This window comes from Cannabis sativa, chromosome 9 (assembly GCF_029168945.1).
Source record: "Cannabis sativa cultivar Pink pepper isolate KNU-18-1 chromosome 9, ASM2916894v1, whole genome shotgun sequence".
Taxonomy (NCBI): domain Eukaryota; kingdom Viridiplantae; phylum Streptophyta; class Magnoliopsida; order Rosales; family Cannabaceae; genus Cannabis; species Cannabis sativa.
This window is the reverse complement of record NC_083609.1, coordinates 58652001-58670433: the sequence shown is the minus strand read 5'-3', so window position 1 is coordinate 58670433 and position 18433 is coordinate 58652001. Positions and strand designations below refer to the sequence as shown.

General features: G+C 33.7%; 2 protein-coding genes across 11 annotated transcripts; both read left to right on the top strand.

Annotated features, from left to right (window-relative positions):
• The first annotated feature begins 105 nt into the window (after positions 1-105).
• LOC115724155 (uncharacterized) lies at positions 106-3259 on the top strand. Its single transcript, XM_030653620.2, has 6 exons — positions 106-281; positions 567-698; positions 823-874; positions 1909-1967; positions 2147-2192; positions 2945-3259. Exons 2-6 carry the CDS (start codon positions 576-578, stop codon positions 3076-3078), a joined length of 414 nt encoding a protein of 137 aa, XP_030509480.2. The 5' UTR covers positions 106-281; positions 567-575; the 3' UTR covers positions 3079-3259.
• A 5009-nt stretch (positions 3260-8268) lies between these two features.
• On the top strand, positions 8269-17836 carry LOC115724153 (uncharacterized). Of its 10 annotated transcripts, none has more exons than XM_061104333.1 (17): positions 8269-8482; positions 8574-8705; positions 9664-9801; positions 10339-10389; positions 10675-10764; positions 10851-10997; positions 11108-11218; positions 11627-11680; positions 12259-12969; positions 14044-14205; positions 14961-15129; positions 15574-15719; positions 16287-16487; positions 16579-16713; positions 16797-16978; positions 17061-17172; positions 17571-17836. In XM_061104333.1, the coding sequence occupies exons 1-16, from the start codon at positions 8390-8392 to the stop codon at positions 17125-17127; spliced, it is 2589 nt and encodes an 862-aa protein (XP_060960316.1). In that variant the 5' UTR covers positions 8269-8389; the 3' UTR covers positions 17128-17172; positions 17571-17836. The 10 variants fall into 10 exon arrangements, with proteins under 10 accessions (XP_060960316.1, XP_030509477.1, XP_060960313.1 ...); XM_030653617.2 differs by having other exon boundaries at positions 16209-16487; XM_061104330.1 differs by having other exon boundaries at positions 10851-11001; positions 11112-11218; positions 16209-16487.
• Positions 17837-18433: the final 597 nt, after the last annotated feature.

Here is an 18433-nt window from a genome sequence, read left to right as displayed (position 1 = left end):
TTAAAATAAATAAAATAAAATAAAATTAGTATACAATCTAATTTCCTCCACAAATATTAACATTTGGGCTTATATTAACTAAGCCCACAAGGCCCAATACATAACCACTAACTAACTCTCTCAGGTCAGCCACTTCAGTATAAACCGGCGACCTCTCTCTCTCTCTCTCTCTCTCTCTCTCTCTCTCTCCAGTCACCGCCGCCGTTCTGACCTGACCTGTACGGACACCTCAGGCGGCCTCATAACCTCTCAGCCTCACCACCGCCCCCTTCTTATCGACTGTAAGATTTTTCAATTGTCTTACCTTTTCCCTAGCTTTAATTCTTTGTATAACAATTGTTTTGATCTTTTTTGTTTCATCCATAAACATTATATATATAAACTTGTTAATGATTATGGAATGGATAGTTTTTCTTTGTTTCAGATTTTTTATTCATTGTGATTAGTTTTTTTTATTATTATTGATTTGATTGATAAAAACTTGTCATGCTTTGAAGGAGATGCTTTTGTCTTGAGCCAAAAAAGATTAAAACCCTACTGAATCACTGTTAATTTGTATCTTTTAGAGAGAAAATATGGCAGATCCCAAACAAGGGGAAACGAGTTTAAGATGTCATCACTGTGCTGGACCTCTGACTAAGGATATGGAAACCAGTGATTGGACTGTTCGGCCATTTATTAGGGATAGCTTTTCTATGGTATGTATTTATCTTCTATGCTTTTTTTGGTTCTATTTAGATTTGGTCTATTTTATTTGGATATTAATTGTTGAGTTTGATTTATTTTTTCTATTTTGTTTCTGGGGTTTTTCTTATTTTATAGATTGGCTCTGCTGTTGGTGGCACAACTAGTGCTTTTTATGGATTCAACCATGGTGTGCTTTCTCTTTTCCAGTTTCTTTCTTTTATTTTTGTTTATTTTTCATTACTTTTATAGGTTCTTAATCTTTTTGAGCTTCTTATATATGTTTGCTTTTTTCTTTTGCAAAGTTATTATTATTTGTTGAGTGGTCAATTCATGTTCAGATAAATTATTGTGCTTTGATCCTCAAAACTTATATGGGGTGATGGGTGGGTATTTTATGAGTTATATATATTGAGAGGAAAAAAGAACAAATTAAATTGGAGTAAGCATTTGAGTAATCCGTATCTAGTAGGGAATGACTCATTGGTTTTTGTTTACAAGTTTAATGCCTAGTGATTCCTTTGATATGCTTCAGCTTTATGCAATGTTTGAAGTTTGAACCCTGAAAAAGCATTTTGATCTGTGGACATGGTTATGCATTGAATGTGATTAAACTCTGGAAAAAAGGATATAATCAAATCTGTTTTTATTATAAAATATTTTGTATATCTGTAGATGTTATTTGCTAGTTGTCAAATATTTGTATATTAGCTAAGTAGTGAAAGCTAGGTTATTCTCGTTCCTTTTCTATCATTTCAGCAAGTGGATATATGGCTCTACTGTGTAATGAATAATAAACTCTTCAATCTATTTTCTGACATTGTTCTCCATTTTCCATTCATAAAATTTGTCAGTTTTGGCTAATTTTCACTTTGAAATGCATTACATTTTCCTTGGATCTTAGCGTATAGTAACTTCGAGGTCTAGCTGTAATGCTTTTGGTTAGGTATACGTTTCAATGGGTTTTTTTACGCATTGCAAAATTGCTAATTATAGGATAGGAAGCCAAGTAGCTGAATAATTAGCTATTCTGGGAATTCAAATGCAAGGGCTTACTGGTTGCTTTTATATTTCATACCCTTTCTTATCATTGTTTTTATTTTATTTTTCCAAATGCCATATCCATCTTTGTTTACAAATAAAGTCTTTCTGTTTGTGCCTTCTTCACCAAGAGATTTCCTTGCTTAATAAACTCATGTTTTCATTTTGTATTTGTTGCTGCAGTAATGCCAATTGTTCGGAGATTTGTAAAGGGACCGATGTGGTTTCATTTTCTCGTTGGTGTAAGTTTTCTGGTGGTTTAGTACTTTACTATTCTCTGATATGTTTTCCCTTTGTAAATGACAACTTGTACTTGTAAATTAATTTCCTTGTACTTTGCTTTACATATTGTAATGCAAAACCCTTATTTATAAGTTGTAAACTCTGGCATTGCTTTAAACTTTTTCATGTAAATATGCAGGCACCGCCTGTGATAGTATTTTCTTCTGCATGTGCTGGTTTAGCAGGTCAGGATTTTCGTACTTTACTTTTACTTAAGTATTCCTTAACAGGTCTGTATGTAGCAATTACAACGTTTGTTGGTTCAAACAATTCTAAATAGGTCTATACATTCATTCCAAGAGCAACTAGATTGGCCATATGTAATCTGTGTATTGGAATTGTTACATTTTAACTTCAGAATTTTTTCTTTTTTATCCCTAAACACTAGGCTCTCTAGGATTTTAAGTAATGCTTCTGTGAGAGCTTTGTTACAGCAACACTTTCTCCAGGTTTCTAAGATCTTTTAAACTAGAAAAAGAACTTTCTATTTTTCACCCAAAAGTTCTTTTTCAATTTCAAAAGAACATAAAGAACAACTTAAAAATATTTAGCCGAACGAGGCTTTTAATCCCGGTCTTTCTGGTATGTTGCAAATGTTATAAATATGTAAATTAACAATTCATTTCCATGGTTGTCTATTCACTGGGTTGGGTGGTCACGATAGCTTACTTAAACCCTTCTCTTGTTGTCTTTTTGCTTAAAGGGGATTATACTATTCTTATTCTAATTCTTATTCTGCATGTCAACATTAACTTGGAGAGTTAGCTTTTGTAGTCTTGTTTTTAAATAGCACTACTTTCTCTCTTTAATCCTCTGCATAATTATCTTAATCTAAGGGTTTCCGACTGCCTTGGACCAACTAGTTCAATGTTCCATTCCAGCATTTCAGTATGAGATTGACAGAACGATTGCTAATATTTTATTGAAAAATCCACAGGTGGTGCAGTTCCTGCAGTTGCACAACTTGCTTCGTCTTCATATCACGCTGCATTTTCTTCCTCGCCATTGCAGTTGCCTACCACTTCCAAAGACGAGAAGATTCAGAAGTCCAGAACTTCATCCACCCTTTGATGTACAGAGACGAGAAAATTTGCCTTACTCGAGCGAGAAGGTGCTCTTACATCCTTATGGGTAAATGACCGTACAAGTAAATATGTATTTTTGTTTTATACACTCGAATTAGTGAATATTTAACAGAGAAAATCTTATTATCATTTAAAGTTCTGTAAATATATTCTATTTTTGCAGTGCATTTTTGTTAAAGGCAAATATCAGCTTCCAACTGAGTTGGATTCAATACATTTCTGGATTATTAGAAAAAATCAATAATAATAAGAATAAGTGGCAAACAAAACTTTCAAGATTTGTTGTGACTTTGCTTTTATTATTTGGAGTAGGAAGTAATGCTTTTGCATTATATAAGTTTGGTATATAACTAATTGGAAATTAGTACATAGGAAGGTAAGAACATGACCATAATTTTGTTCGTTATCAATTTAATCAAACTCTATTTGTGTGTGAAATTCAATTTGTTTCAGACAATACTTCAAAATCAATCCAAGAGTGTGGGTTTAATTGACTTAGATACATACCACTAAGAATTCACCATGAAAATATCAAAGATCAAGCCATATAAGAATTTTTTTAAAAAAAATTTAGACAATAAAATTATAATTAAGTAAAGCAAATAATCTTTGCGTACCATTTAATTACTTTATACAACAAGTAAGAATTTATATTTTAAGGAACACATAATTTAAAGTTCACAAACAAGAGACTTAATATCACTTAAGGTAAGCATTCGTGTTTTTAACTTGCTCTTTTAGGCAAGTAAGGGTGGAGGTTGTTTACTCAACCAAACTCTCTAGTGGGTGGTATTTTCAAGCCTCGCTATTATTCTAATGGATCTTTTTTACTGTTGGAGGGGTGCGAATCCTAATTTTGTTTGGCGAAGTATTATGGAAGCTTAACAGTTCTTGTTGGCAGGAGTTTGCCATAGTATGGGTTCTGGTTTAAGTGTTAGTGTGCTTAATGATCCTTGCTTATCTGATGTGGCAAATCCTTATGTCATGTTTTCGCTTCCAGGTTTGGTTAGAAAAACTGTTTCAAGTCTTATGAGAATGGAGGTTCGTGAATGAGATACTGGTATTGTTCTTGATCTTTTTGAAGAGGAAGGTTAGGAGTTAATTTTGTCTGCTCAACTTAGCTCTTCCATACATGATGATTGTTGATTTTGGCGATTTAAGAGTTTTGGCTTCTATACGGTTAAAAGTGCTTACAAATATTTAGATAACTTTTAGAATGGTTGGTCTTCTGATAATGCTATTGGTTTTGGAGGCAATTATGGAATTTGAAAATTCTTCCGAAAGTGAGTAACTTCCTTTGGCGAGCGGTGTCGAATGTCTTGCCAACTTGTTTGCAACTAGCAAAGAAACATGTCCCTATAAGGGTTGCTTGTTTGTTGTGTTATAATAGTGTTGAAACAATTTTTCATGTCTCGGTGCGTTGCTCCTTTGCTCAGTCTTGTTGGTCACGACCCATAGTGGATGTGGGTAGTTGGTATGTTGCAAGAGGCAGCCATGGTTGCTTGGGAGATTTGGGGAGCACGTAATAATTTGGTTTGGAATCAAAAATCATCTAATGCTTCTTCTATGGTATAATAAGTTAAAGTATTACTTGATCAATATTTATATGCTTAACAAAAAAAATGTGATTCTTTATTATTGCTTTGAATAATGATAAAGTTATTGAGCAACTGACTACATCAGCTATTAAGCAGATCAAAATTAATGTTGGCAGTGCAATTTTTGAGCAGGTTGGATGGTTTGGTATGGAATGTGTAGTTCGGGATACTGATGGGAGGTTGTTGGAGGTATTTAATAGGGGCAAAGTGAGTCGTATTCCATTAGAAGTGCCATGGATTATTGGTATCAAAGAACCTCTCAATTAGATTGATGATCATCATTGGGACAATGTGGTTGTAGATACAGAAATTTAGTTTGTGTACAAGTGATTATGAGTGCCTTCACAATTTGGTTTGGTTGTTTCTGATAGTAAAACTATTCTAAACTAATTAAATCATGTTTCTTAATGTTTTGTTAATCAATATGCTAACAAGGTCATACATTGTATTGCGCATATTTTTTGTTTTTCTCGCAGTCGTATTATCTAGAAGATTCTTTTGTCTCTTGAGTTAGTTGCCCTTTTTATGGCTGGTTTTTAAGTTTAAATGAAAATTGGTATTTTTATTAAATATATATATTAATAAAAACTAATTTAAAAAAGGATTTTTTTCAGTTTTAACTAAAAAAATAACAATATTACAAAAAAAAAAAAATTCAGTCGGTCAAATAAATAAATATACAACCCAATAAAGAAAATTACACAAATACTTCTTACACACACTTTCAGCCTACACGATCCACATTTCCTAGGATCGAAACCATCCTGTGATGCAATGAGGTGAACAACGATGAAAAAACTCCGACAGGCGAGAAAACACCATTAATTGTGCGCGACGTCACCTGAGAAGAGAACAAACTCACGCACACAACCTTCGATTGACCAACCCAGTAACCTAACACAACCGAAACGAGACCCAACCAGAAAGAGAACCACCATTAATTCTGGTGACTTCACCTGAGAATACAACCGAAATCAATCAAAACAGGGGTTATTTTGAATTTATGAAAAAAAAAGAACAAAAAAACTACTACGAAACTAAAATTCAACTAGAAATCTGGTTTAATTCGCATAAAACTAATGTCTTGACTTCAATTTTCAAATCCATAAAATGCATATCTCAAAAAGTTAAACTAGAATTCCTAAACAATCCAACTTAAGTATAATCCAAAATAAAAAATTGAATCAATTCTATAGTTAAATGTTTATCCTGGTCTATTTTCGTTGTTTTTTAGATTTCTAATGGTGAATTTGTTCATATTAAATCACAAATAGACATGTAGATAGAGTTACGTAAGTGGAAATACTATTCTGATTTTTAATGTTTCACAACAGTTGCATTGCAATTAGGGTTGTACAAAAAAAGTTGTAAACCGCCTAAACCGAATAACCCGCCCAAACCGAACCGAAAAAACCGATAAAAATTACAAACTGAAATAACCCGAAAAAATTACAAACCGCTCAATCTGTTAATTGGGCGGGTTGAAAATAGGTCCAACCCGCCTAATTAAACCGACCAACCCGATTTTGCACCTTTAATTTTTTTTTTTAACTTTTTAATTTTTATTATATATAATATAAATGATTAAATATATAATAATATAAAGTTATATATTTAATTATTAGTTTTAAAGTCATATATATAGTATTGTACTTTGGTGGAATGTGATATTTTTAATTTATTTTTTTAATTTTTGTTGATTTTGACTTTAAAACTAAAAAAAAAAAAAAAAAGTTTGGCGGTTTGGGCGGGTCAACCCGACCAAACCGCCCAAACCGTTGGTCGGTTTATAGATTTTTTTTTTTAAATTGGGCGGGTTGCACTTAAATTTTAGCAACCCGAACTTTAGATTGGGTTAGAAAATATATAGGATAAACCGTCCAAACCGACCGATGTACAGCCCTAATTGCAATTGCATAAACATTTTGCTAACTATTATTTCTCCATATATTACTATTAAGGTACAACTAATTATCGATCAGTGACAAAAAAAAAATACTGACAAATAGTTTCTTATAGATACACATTCACATTTAATATTTTTAGTTGCAATCAAGTTGCACGTTAGTTGAATAATAGTTTTGTTACTACAGTATCATAGTATTATAAAAATAGAGCTGGGAATTATCAAACACGTGATTTGAACAAAAAAACACGATTGTTGTATAATTGTCATAATTCATTATTAAGTTTGAAGAAAGGGATAGAGTCCTCATTTTAAAAGCACCACTTCACTTGACTAAAACTGATGATCATTATGTTTAGTCTAAAGAGTCGTCACGGGTGTACTCAGTTAAAAGTGCATATAATCTACTACAACATACCCAAGGAAGATGGCATGGGAATGATAGTGAGCTGACTGTGTTTTGGCAGAACATGTAGAAGTTAAAAATCCCTCCAAAAACAAAAATTTGTTGTGGAGGGCTGGTATGAATTGTTTGCCAACAATGGTCCAATTGTGTTCTAAGCATGTGAATGTGAGCTCTTTATGTCCTGTTTGTCAAAGTGAAGATGAGACTATCTTTCATAGGTTGGCCTTTTGTCCAGAGGCCACACTATGCTGGAATCGGGTGGGAATCAGCACTAGTAGTACACCAGGTAGCACTTTTCTTGATTGGTGTATTACTTCCTTCAAGGCTTTGGATGTGGAAAAACGTTGTGTCTTAGTCATGCTTTGTTGGGCCATTTGGGAAGCTAGGAACGCCCTGGTGTGGAACAAAAAGGTAATGCGTACTGGTGACATTGATGTTTCTGCAAAAAGATATCTTGATCAACGGAGACATGCTTAAAACTCTACTCTAGAGGCATCATGGCCTGGAATTCAGGCAGGTGATGGGGCTGAGCATCAGATTTTTCCACAGGCTAATAGTATCAAGATCAATGTCGATGTAGCTCTGTTTGAGAGGGACAATGGCTTTGCCTTTGGCATGGTGGCTCGAGATTCAAACGACTTTCTGATTGAGGGTCGTACTACCTTCTTGGTTGGTCAAGTAGAATCGGAGGTAGCGGAGGCAATGCGAGTCCGGGAAGCACTTTCTTGGATCAAAGGCCATCACTGGCAGTCGGTGTCTCTTGAAACTGATTGTATTTTAGTCGTGCAAGCTCTGCAAGACACTTTTTCTATGATTTCTTTATTTGGACATGTAATAGATGATTGTAAGCGTTTGCTTGCTTTACTGAGAAATATTTCTGTAGTTTTAGTAAAACGATCAGCTCATATGGTGCCTCATAACTTCGCTAGAGCTGCTATATTATATCATAATTGTCGTTTCAACTTAGAGTCTGTTTTGTTAATTTATTTGATAGCTAAAGTTATTGGTTAATAAAAATGAATTTTCCATTAAAAAAAGATAATTATTAATTTTTATTTTAATAAAAATCAAACTCAAATTATTAATTTAAATCATTTTAAAAATTATCAGATCAAAATATCTAATTGGTAACTTTATGTGGAAAATAGTAGTTACATATTAAATATAAATTTAATATTATAGCTTTGATGGTAGTTATTTATGGTAATTGTGAAGGCCCAACCCAAGGCCCAAGTAAAGCCCAAAATAAAAGAGGAAAGACCAGAGACATTTTGGTCGATCACCACCGCACCAGACGGACCACACCACTCTCCTTCTTCTTCTTTCAATTTCATCTCATCTCAATCTCAATCCCCATTTTCATATCTCGTACTATAATTTCTCATCAATGGGAGCCAGTCGGAAGCTCCAGGGCGAGATCGACCGCGTTCTCAAAAAGGTCCAGGAAGGCGTTGATGTCTTTGACAGTATTTGGAATAAGGTTCTCTTTCTCTCTTTTTCGAATTCGTTTTCTGTTGTTTGGTTACTCGGAAACAAACTTGAATTAATTATTTTTTTTGTTTTGTTTTCAGGTTTACGATACGGACAATGCTAATCAGAAGGAGAAGTTTGAAGCTGATTTGAAGAAGGAGATTAAGAAGTTACAAAGGTATAGAGATCAAATCAAGACTTGGATTCAGTCCAGTGAGATTAAGGATAAGAAGGTCTGTTTGTCTGTCTGTATCTCTCCTTTTCTCTCTCTCTCTAACTCTCTCACTCTAGTATTGATTTGATTACTTTTTATTCTAAATACGAAATTCTGCTTTACTGCTTAGCTTTTGGATTGTTTTCATCTTTACCCAGTGAAAAAATAGCTGCTTTATTCCATTGGGAGAATAGTATTATATTTCATATTTTGATAAAGAGTGAAGTATGTGAAGGAATTAAGCAGTTTCAGGTTAATTTCTAAGCAGAATGTTGATGGGAGATGTTATGAACTTTCGTTTGTTTCTTATTTTTCCAATTGGACGAATTATATGGTGGCATAGTTTTGGTTGCTCCTCAAGAACATTGGTATCATCAGTAGTCGATAGGAGTTTTGTAATCAGACCAAAATTTGTATATATTATCTAAAAAAACACTGAAACTATATGATATCGTTATGAATACCATGATACAATAACTTTACATCTTCAACCAATATAAATATTCATGAGTAATCTATAATACAATAGTGAAATCTCTCTAGCTACCTCTTTAGGCTTCAAAACTCTAAACTAAAATGATTATATTTGTGAGTTGTCTCTTGGTGGTAAATAGTGCATGCATTAACTAAGTGATGATTTATTAGGGTGGAAAGTAATTTGATCAATAATCGTAAGATTTATTATAAATTTAGTAGTGGGTTTCTCATAACAATATCATAGAAAGTTGTCCGAGTGCTGAGCTACATCTGAAAAGGGTTAAACAACAAAGTAATGAGCTAAAGGCCAGTAAGTAAGTCCCAACAATTAACCCATACGCAATGACTTATGGTTGCATGAACATTGTCCCATTTTTTAAGAATTTTTTTAAGTTAGATCATTTGTCCATGTAAATTATCTACCTTCTTCTAATTATCTTGAGTTTTTATGAATTATTTTGAAGATGGTGATTAATTTTTTCTTTGATGTGTTGACGTAGGTTAGTGCCTCTTATGAGCAGGCCCTCGTTGATGCTCGTAAACAAATCGAACGTGAAATGGAAAGATTTAAGATCTGTGAAAAGGAAACCAAAACTAAAGCATTTTCTAAAGAAGGGTTGGGACAACAACCTAAAACAGTGAGCACACTTTACACTACCTGTCTTTTGGATCCGTTGTATATTGGAGATGTGGCAATATTTATTGTGTGCACTGTTATTCATTTATGGTGGAATTTTATATATCTATGGATTTATTAACCTCTTGTTTATGACTATATGAAGTTAATCTTTGTTTTTTTCCTGGTTCTTTGATGACATTATTTACATTCTTTTAATTAGAAAAGGAACATGATATTGTGACCAGTCAGTCCTTTTAAAAGGAAAGAACCTTGCAGCCTCATCCCTGCCTTGCACTGTTCCAATCTGAATTTTCTACTTTACTCTCTCTCTCTCTCTCTCTCTCTCTCTCTCTTGTGAAAAAATATGGAAGACTGGTCTACAAAGTTAGGCCATTTTCTTTTTCTTTTTCTTTTCAATGTATAAAATTGTTATTGGAAGAGAATTAGGGAGAATACTGATAATGCACATGCATGTGCAAAATCTTATTTATGAGAGAGCTACACTGTTTGCACTGTTATTACCGTTCTACTCACTGTGTCATTGTTTTGTTTATAGGATCCGAAAGAGAAGGCTAAAGCAGAAACAAGGGATTGGTTAAACAATGTGGTATTTACTTAGACCTTTTGTTTTAACTTCTATTCCTTCATCTTTTCTGGCTTATTGGGCAGACAAGTGATGTTGTATATCTTGTTCGGGAATGTATTAATTTTATGTGATAAAATTGTTGGCTTCTATCCTTAAAAGTATTTTTGAAGGAAGGTTTTGTTGTCTGTATCTAAATTTGAGTTTATAAATTTTACGGAAAATGTGATTTGCTTCTCATATTTTTTAAACTCTATTTATGTATTCTAATTTTTTTTTGGCTTGTTATGTGTTTTTGTGATTGAGTAGGTTTCTGAGTTAGAATCACAGATTGACAACTTTGAAGCTGAGATTGAAGGACTCACTGTTAAGAAAGGAAAAGCAAGACCACCTAGATTGGTTAGATACACATTTTTGTCTTTTTTTTTGTTTGTTGATGTGGTTATTGATAATTTAATTTCTTTGTTTTTCCTTGGTTATGTCAGGTCCATTTAGAGGAATCTATTACTCGACACAAGGCTCATATTATGAAGTTAGAACTGATATTGAGACTGTTGGATAACGATGAATTGAGTCCAGAGCAGGTCAATGATGTTAAAGACTTCTTGGATGACTATGTGGAGCGTAACCAGGCATGTGTTGATTTTATATATAGCTTTAACTCTTAATCATCTTTGTTGTGGATTGAATATATAACTCCTATAGTGACCTTTTTATCTTTTCTTCTAAAATAATATTGCAGGAAGACTTTGATGAGTTCTGTGACGTTGATGAGCTTTATATTTCATTACCATTGGACAAGGTGGAGGCACTCGAAGAACTTGTCACAATTGCACCTTCTAGTCTTGTTAAGGTAAATGCTGTTTTCATGGTTTCGTAGTGTTTTATTTTTTTTATTTTTTTTTATTGAGAATGGAGGAAAGACCTTGGTAACATGAAAACTTGGGAAGGACTTACTACAACAATCACAACTTTAGTACTTATTGTTACTTATATGAGGATTATATTTGGTAACAGAATCTTGTCCATTGTGACTAAATTTTGTACTTATTTGTACTTATCCACTTCATTGTTTCATAATTAAGTGACTTTTTTTTTATGAATAAATTAAGTGGCTTGTGGAGATGCCTTTGATGGTGATGATCTCTCAAGCAGAAGTTTAAGTATAATATTTGCTAATATATAGGCATGCTAGTTATACCAGTATGCACACAGAAAATCCCTAAGTGAAGAATCCTTTTGATTTTTGTTATTTCGGCAGGCTGCACCAATCCTTGGATTGAAGTCTTTAACAGTACCAGCAACTCAAATTCCTGTATGTTTTACTTATTTTTCTATGATATTATTATATAATTACCTTCTTGCAAATTTACGATTTTGAGCTTTGAGTCTTTAGTGATATTATATGGAATTATTTTGACAATATTAAACCAGAAATTGTTCTGTTGATGATGTTTGATTGGGCCTTCGACTACATTTTGATATCTTTGTTATAATGTTTTCTCTTTGTCCTGCATTGTTTTTTGAAATTTTAGTTTTTCTTAATCTCAAGGGCTTCTTCCAACCAACCCCCCCCCCCCCCCCCCCCCCCCTCTTCTCTCTCTCTCTCCTCCTCCTCGCTTATCTCTCTCTTTCTCTATCTACTTTTTGTTGCTGTTATTGATTGTTAAATTCGGTAACCATATAATTTTAGTGTCCTTGGTCATTTGTGCAAGAAAAAAAATACTGTCTAGAAGAATATCTAACATTGGTAATTTTGATTGTTTTAAAATGCACTAAATTGGGGTTGTATTTTTGTATTTTTTTTCCACTTAAAATGGTATAGTTTTTTTTCCCGCCTTTCATTTCACTTGATACTGTTTTAATTACTTGTTAATGTTAATTCTTTTGTAGGCCACTGTATCTTCCACTCATCAGCAAACTACTTCTGTCCAAGAACCAGTTGAAGAGCCAACTTCCCAGGAGAGTGCCGTTGATACAGTCGCAAAAACTCCGCCTCCCAAAAGTAGTGTGATAAGTTCTTCAACTGCAACCACTCCAGCTGGAAGTCATACTCATACAGCTTCAGCACCTGTGAATATTCCAACTCATAATCTGGCTGGTGTTTCGCTTGGTTCTCCAAACCTGCAAGGTTCAAGTTCTGTTAGGGTTACTGAGAGTGCTGGGGCTACTATATCTTCTCCTGTAAGTTTATCTACATCTGTAAAGGAAGAAGAAATAGGAAGCTTTCCTGGTCGCAGATCATCTCCATCTCTTACAGACACTGGACTTGGAAGGGGCATTGGTAGAGGCAGTCTTTCAAGCCAGCCTTCATCTAGCATCCCTATTAATTCTGGTAATGTAAATCCTGGTAGTAGCACCCTTGGTGTTGTCCCATCTGACATGACCAAGAGAAACATTTTGGGAGGTGATGAGAGAGTTGGGAGCAGTGGCATGGTGCAACCTCTTGTTTCCCCTATAAGTAATAGGATGTTCTTGCCTACAAAGGCTGATGGAACAGGCTCACTTGATTCTAGTAATGTTAGTGATGCTGCTGCATTAGCTGGCAGAGTTTTTTCCCCATCTGGTGTTTCTAGCATGCAATGGAAGACAGGAGCTGAACCAGTATGTTAACATTGCCTCCTTTTTGTTTTTCTTTTTTTTCATTCTAATATGGCCATGCATTTAAGATTTGAAGGTAGCTTTGAATTTCTGTCATTTTGAACCTTTATACACCATTATAGTCATTTTAGTATGATATTAAGCCTTCTTCCATAAAGGCTTCATCATTGTTTTGAAAGGCTAGTTCAGGAATTAAGATGATGTGTTGGTCAACATGGTGTAGTTATAAAGTTCAGAAGTCATAACATGTCTTATTGCTTCTCAGCTGATGTGGGGAATTAAAAGGCAGAATCTCAGTAGTAATAATAGGCCATTAACATAAAATAAAATTGTATAACCTAACACGATAAGTAGATGCGCTGTTGCTGCATGTTGGAGTGTTGTCATGAAAAACACATACTGACCTTTTTTCTTTCGTCTTCTTTAAACAATCAAGTTTTTATACAAATTGAAATGCTCTGATGTAACCCACACAAGCAGGTTCAGTTTGACAATATAATGGATATCCTGCATACAGCTCTAAAAGCACCATTGCGAAACCATGGTACCCACCTCACTTTCCACATTTGTTAGCCTTTTCTTTTTCACTTGCAAAGCTATCCTTTGTTCTTAAAGAGGCTGCCTGATCTTGAGAAATTCCTTCAGAATGTCTCTAAAAACTTTTGGTTCAAATAGCTGTTATGATTAATTTCTCACTCCAATATGTCTTCAAATTATCTTAGGCTGTGTATGGAACATTTTTATATTTTCTGTAATGGCTGTTATGGTGAAATTTATTAGTGTCTAAAAGTCCACAAATCCATCTATTGAATATGGACAAAATACAATCTGAAGTGACACTCTTTTATGTTATGTTTGAATGAACTACATTATTAAGTGTAACATGTACTTTTTATTATTCTTGAAGTTGTGGGTGATACTAGGTCTTTGCTATCTCTGGTTTTCACATATAAGTGCTTTAAGCTGTATTCCATAAGAAATTTATTATTATTTGGCTGGAAAGTTACTATATTTGGTTAGAATATAGATTATATCGACCATCTCGTTGTTTGTGTACTTATCTAATTCCATTTTCAGGGACAATTTCGTGGAAGAACTGAAGTTGCACCAGATCTGAGGGAGAAATATTTGCAGCGGCTCCATCAAGTGCAGCAAGGCCATAGTAACATGATTCAAACACTTACCGGAGGAAATCATAAGCCGTTTTCAGCACAACAGCCAAATCCACTGTTGCAACAGGTGCTTTTATTGTTTTGTTTCGTTCATTTTTAAAAAGAGTAAGGGACCAGTTGTTATAGACTGATCTCCACTCAAATTTATTAAAAAATCTCACTTGTGGCGGAGGAAAACCGTAGTAACAAAATATTATAGCACAAACACAATAATAAAACAAAAGCAATTACAGAAAAACTACATCAATGTTTTTTCTTTTGTTTTTAAAATCTTTGGGTTTTAACTTTAATTTTCTTGTGTTGACAGTATATATAGGATTTTTCGCATCCTTGCATTTTTTTAAAAAAAAATTGATACAAGACAGCTTTGTTTTTTTCTGAAAAAAAAAAAAAAGAAAAAAACTTCTTTAATTTCCTCTGTAAATACTCCAATTGTTTTTCTTCTTGTTTGGCTCTGAAAGCACTCACTGGCCTAGCAGAGTACCAAACTTTGATTGTCAAAGTTTGGGATTTTGAAGATTAATTTCTGTGTCTTTTGCGCTTGTTGGGCTGCTGCCCTGGCCTTCCAGTAAAGAAGTTTACTATTTGCGTCTCAGCAGATTTTATCATAATACAAGGAGAACAAACATTTCTTCTTCTTCTTCTTCTTCTTTTTTTTTTTTTTTTTTTTTTGATTAAAGAATAAACATTTCTTCATAAACATGTTTTGCTTCTCTAGGGCTTTAAATGCATATTAAACATAGTTTGGGCAAAAACAGCACAAGCACCCTTGTATTTATGACTTGGTGATTTTTATTTCGTGTCATGTAACCATGTTTGCAGTTTAATTCTCAAAATCCATCTGTCCCCTCTCAAGCCGGTCTGGGACTTGGAGTTCAGAATTCAGGCATTGGACCTGTTACTTCTTCCACGCTGCAACAGCAGCAGACGAGTTCCATCCATCAACCATCTAATCCATCCGTGTTGGTTTCTAGTGGCACAAAAGAATCCGGTAACTTAGCTTTTTTATTCACCTTATATTCTATAAGATTAGAGTATAGTCAGCATGCTGATTAGATTAGTGATTCTGTATGTAATATTTATCGTTTCTTGCTATTTTCTTGGGGAAACAATATTATGATTGTTAATTTATCTAATGCTAAAAAAAAGTTGTTGGTGTGCTCTTGTTTTTATTGAGTAGGAATGGAAGGGTTCTAGAGGGATATCAAAAAAGGAATTTGAACTAAAAAGTAGTGCTCCATTTGTGATTATTTTACTGTGGTTGCTAATAATATTTGCAAGAGCTGTCTGGATTAACTTCACATATTCGGGTTGTGCCTAGATATATTTTAAGATTTTAAAACTGTACCAAAATTTAAGTTCCTCCATTTTTTTTCAAAGTCACAAACTATAGAGCACCACCAGACTGGTTGAGTATTTGTTCTGTTTGATGCAGAACTTGGCCATGCAAAAGTTGATGAGCAGCAGCAACAGAATTTACCTGACGATTCAGCCGTTGATTCTACTGCTGCAAGTTCTGGGATTGCAAAGAATCTTATGAATGAGGATGACATGAAAGCTCCATATGCGATTGATTCTCCGGTATGTTTTGCTAAATAAAACTGTTTAGATCTATATTTTCTTTGATTATCAACATTTTTTCTACTAGGAAATGAGGTCAAAATTTGATTTCTCTTTTTTACCTCTATATTTTCTTTAAAGTGCATACATTGTTTCTATTAGGAAAGGAGGACAAAAATTCTTTTATAATTCTAAAAGAAATCAGGATTTCTTTTAATTCATTACATATCATTAAGTGGTGTTCTTAGAGCTATTCACAGTTCATGCTCTTCTCTCCTATAGTGTAACACTTTCTCATGTTCCAAGAGAAGCTATTGTTATAGTTTACAATTTCTCTAAGAGAGCTTTAGGAATGGCTGTATTCCTTCCTTACTTTCTTTGGGTACTTAACATTACCCGTTCATTTGTGAATCTTTTTCTTCAAATATTTGAAAAAATTATTTCGTGCTATGCTGGGATAGAGGCTTATTTATTGTCTAGTTGACCTTCATGATGGCTTGGTCTGTGTAGACAGGAGTTTCTGGCTCCTTAACAGAGCCAGCTCAAGGGCCAAGAGATATTGATCTCTCTCCTGGACAACCTTTACAGGCCAATCAATCTTCCGGTAGCTTAGGTGTTATTGGTAGAAGAAGCGTTTCTGATCTGGGTGCCATTGGTGACAATATTACCGGGTCAACTGCAATGTCCGGGGCATTGCATGACCAATCATATAATGTTCAGATGCTTGAAGCTGCTTATTACAAACTTCCACAACCCAAAGATTCTGAACGTGCAAGGAGTTATAATCCGGTATGGATGTGCAATTATCATTAACTTTCATATTGTGTTTTTATCTTTGATGTTACGGTTAAATATTTATCATTGTTTTGTCCATTTGCAGAGACACCCCGCAAGTACTCCTCCAAGTTACCCTCAAGTACAGGCACCGATTGTTAACAATCCCGCGTTCTGGGAACGATTAGGTCTTGAACCTTATGGAACTGACACTCTTTTCTTCTCTTTTTACTATCAACAGGTACGAAAACTGGTAACAATGAGAGTACTTGCATTTCGCTGACTACGAGCTTAGTCTCATTCTTATTTATTTTTCATTCTCAGAATACATATCAACAATATTTAGCCGCAAAAGAATTAAAGAAACAGTCGTGGAGATACCACAGAAAGTACAACACATGGTTTCAGCGACACGAGGAACCAAAAGTTGCTACAGATGAATATGAACAAGGAACATATGTCTACTTCGACTTCCATATTGCCAATGATGATTTACAACATGGATGGTATGTACTTATAAAAATGCATGCGAATGAAAATTATAGTGTGGAGTTACAATGTGGGCTGATTTAAATATTTGGTATACAGGTGTCAGCGGATCAAGACAGAGTTCACCTTCGAGTATAATTATCTTGAAGATGAACTTATTGTATAGAAGAGGTGTAGATGCTACTTCATCAAATCATTGTTCATTTACCAGGTTCGTAAACATTGATAAAATGCAATTATCTCTGGCTCCTAAGAGTGAGTTTATTATTAGGAGTTTTAATTTCGTTTTCAACCTCTGCCCTCAAATATATGTTGGGATATTTACCCTTGTGTGTTCGAAATTATTCAAAAAAAATATGAACATCACCATGAAAAAGATCACTCGAAGCATATTATATTTCGGGCAGAAATTGAGAAAGAGGTTGAAATGTAACTTTAGTCGAGTGTGTTGGCCTTGGCCATGGATTATCATTTAGAAATGTAACTTTAGTCAAGTGTGTATCAGAAAATTTATGCTATATTTATTCACTTTGTTATCTTACATCTTATCCCAAATGGCACAAGAAATAAACATGAAATTATATTTAGGGTTTTGATTTTTATTTACAGGTACTATTAGAAGACCGTTCAGCACTCTACACTGATAAGCACAGAGGTTACTAATTCATAGTTTCGATTTCATATGCTTTCATTTCGAAGTTGTTTTGAGTTTTATTTTCCTTCATAAAACAGTGTATATTATTATTACATTGTTCCATATCATCTTATACTTTGGTATGTCTAAACATAGACAGAATAGAATGAATGCAAATCCCTCTTACTTGACTGTTTGTTCTAAGTACTGCATACAATACAATTCTATATATTTTCAGCTATTCAAATCTCTCCCCCTAAAAAATATATAAACTAAAAAGAATATAACTTTTCATATTGATACTTGGTCATTACAAATAATGTTCATTGGTCTAAGTGAGCCTCAATCATACGAGATATGTTAATGCCTATTTAGCCTTAGCTACATTGTGGGCAATAAAGTTACAAAGTTAAAAAATATTAATAAAATTTTAACCCAAAAATAGTTTAGAAAGCCTAATACATTGACAAAATATAATTATCAATACTTCAATGAGAACAAGTTCCCCTCAATCATGTTCTACTATCATGAATTGATAGCATCTAGTTTTTATCGTTTTGATTGCTAGCAAGCAAGTTGGTTCTTCTCTAATAAAAAGATCAACAAATTAGAGTCTAACATAAAAAAATTTCCAATTTATTTGATTGAATTACTTTTTATATTATTTATTGAATATGTTAATGAGTAAAATTTTCCACAATAGAAATTCAAAATGAAAATATTTTCAAATTTTGGTGGTAATATTACAAGAAAATAAAAAAAAAAAATTTGCTCTGATACCATTACATGTTTACTAATCAGGATTGGAAGTGATAGGTATGGTAATCACTCCTTTTCA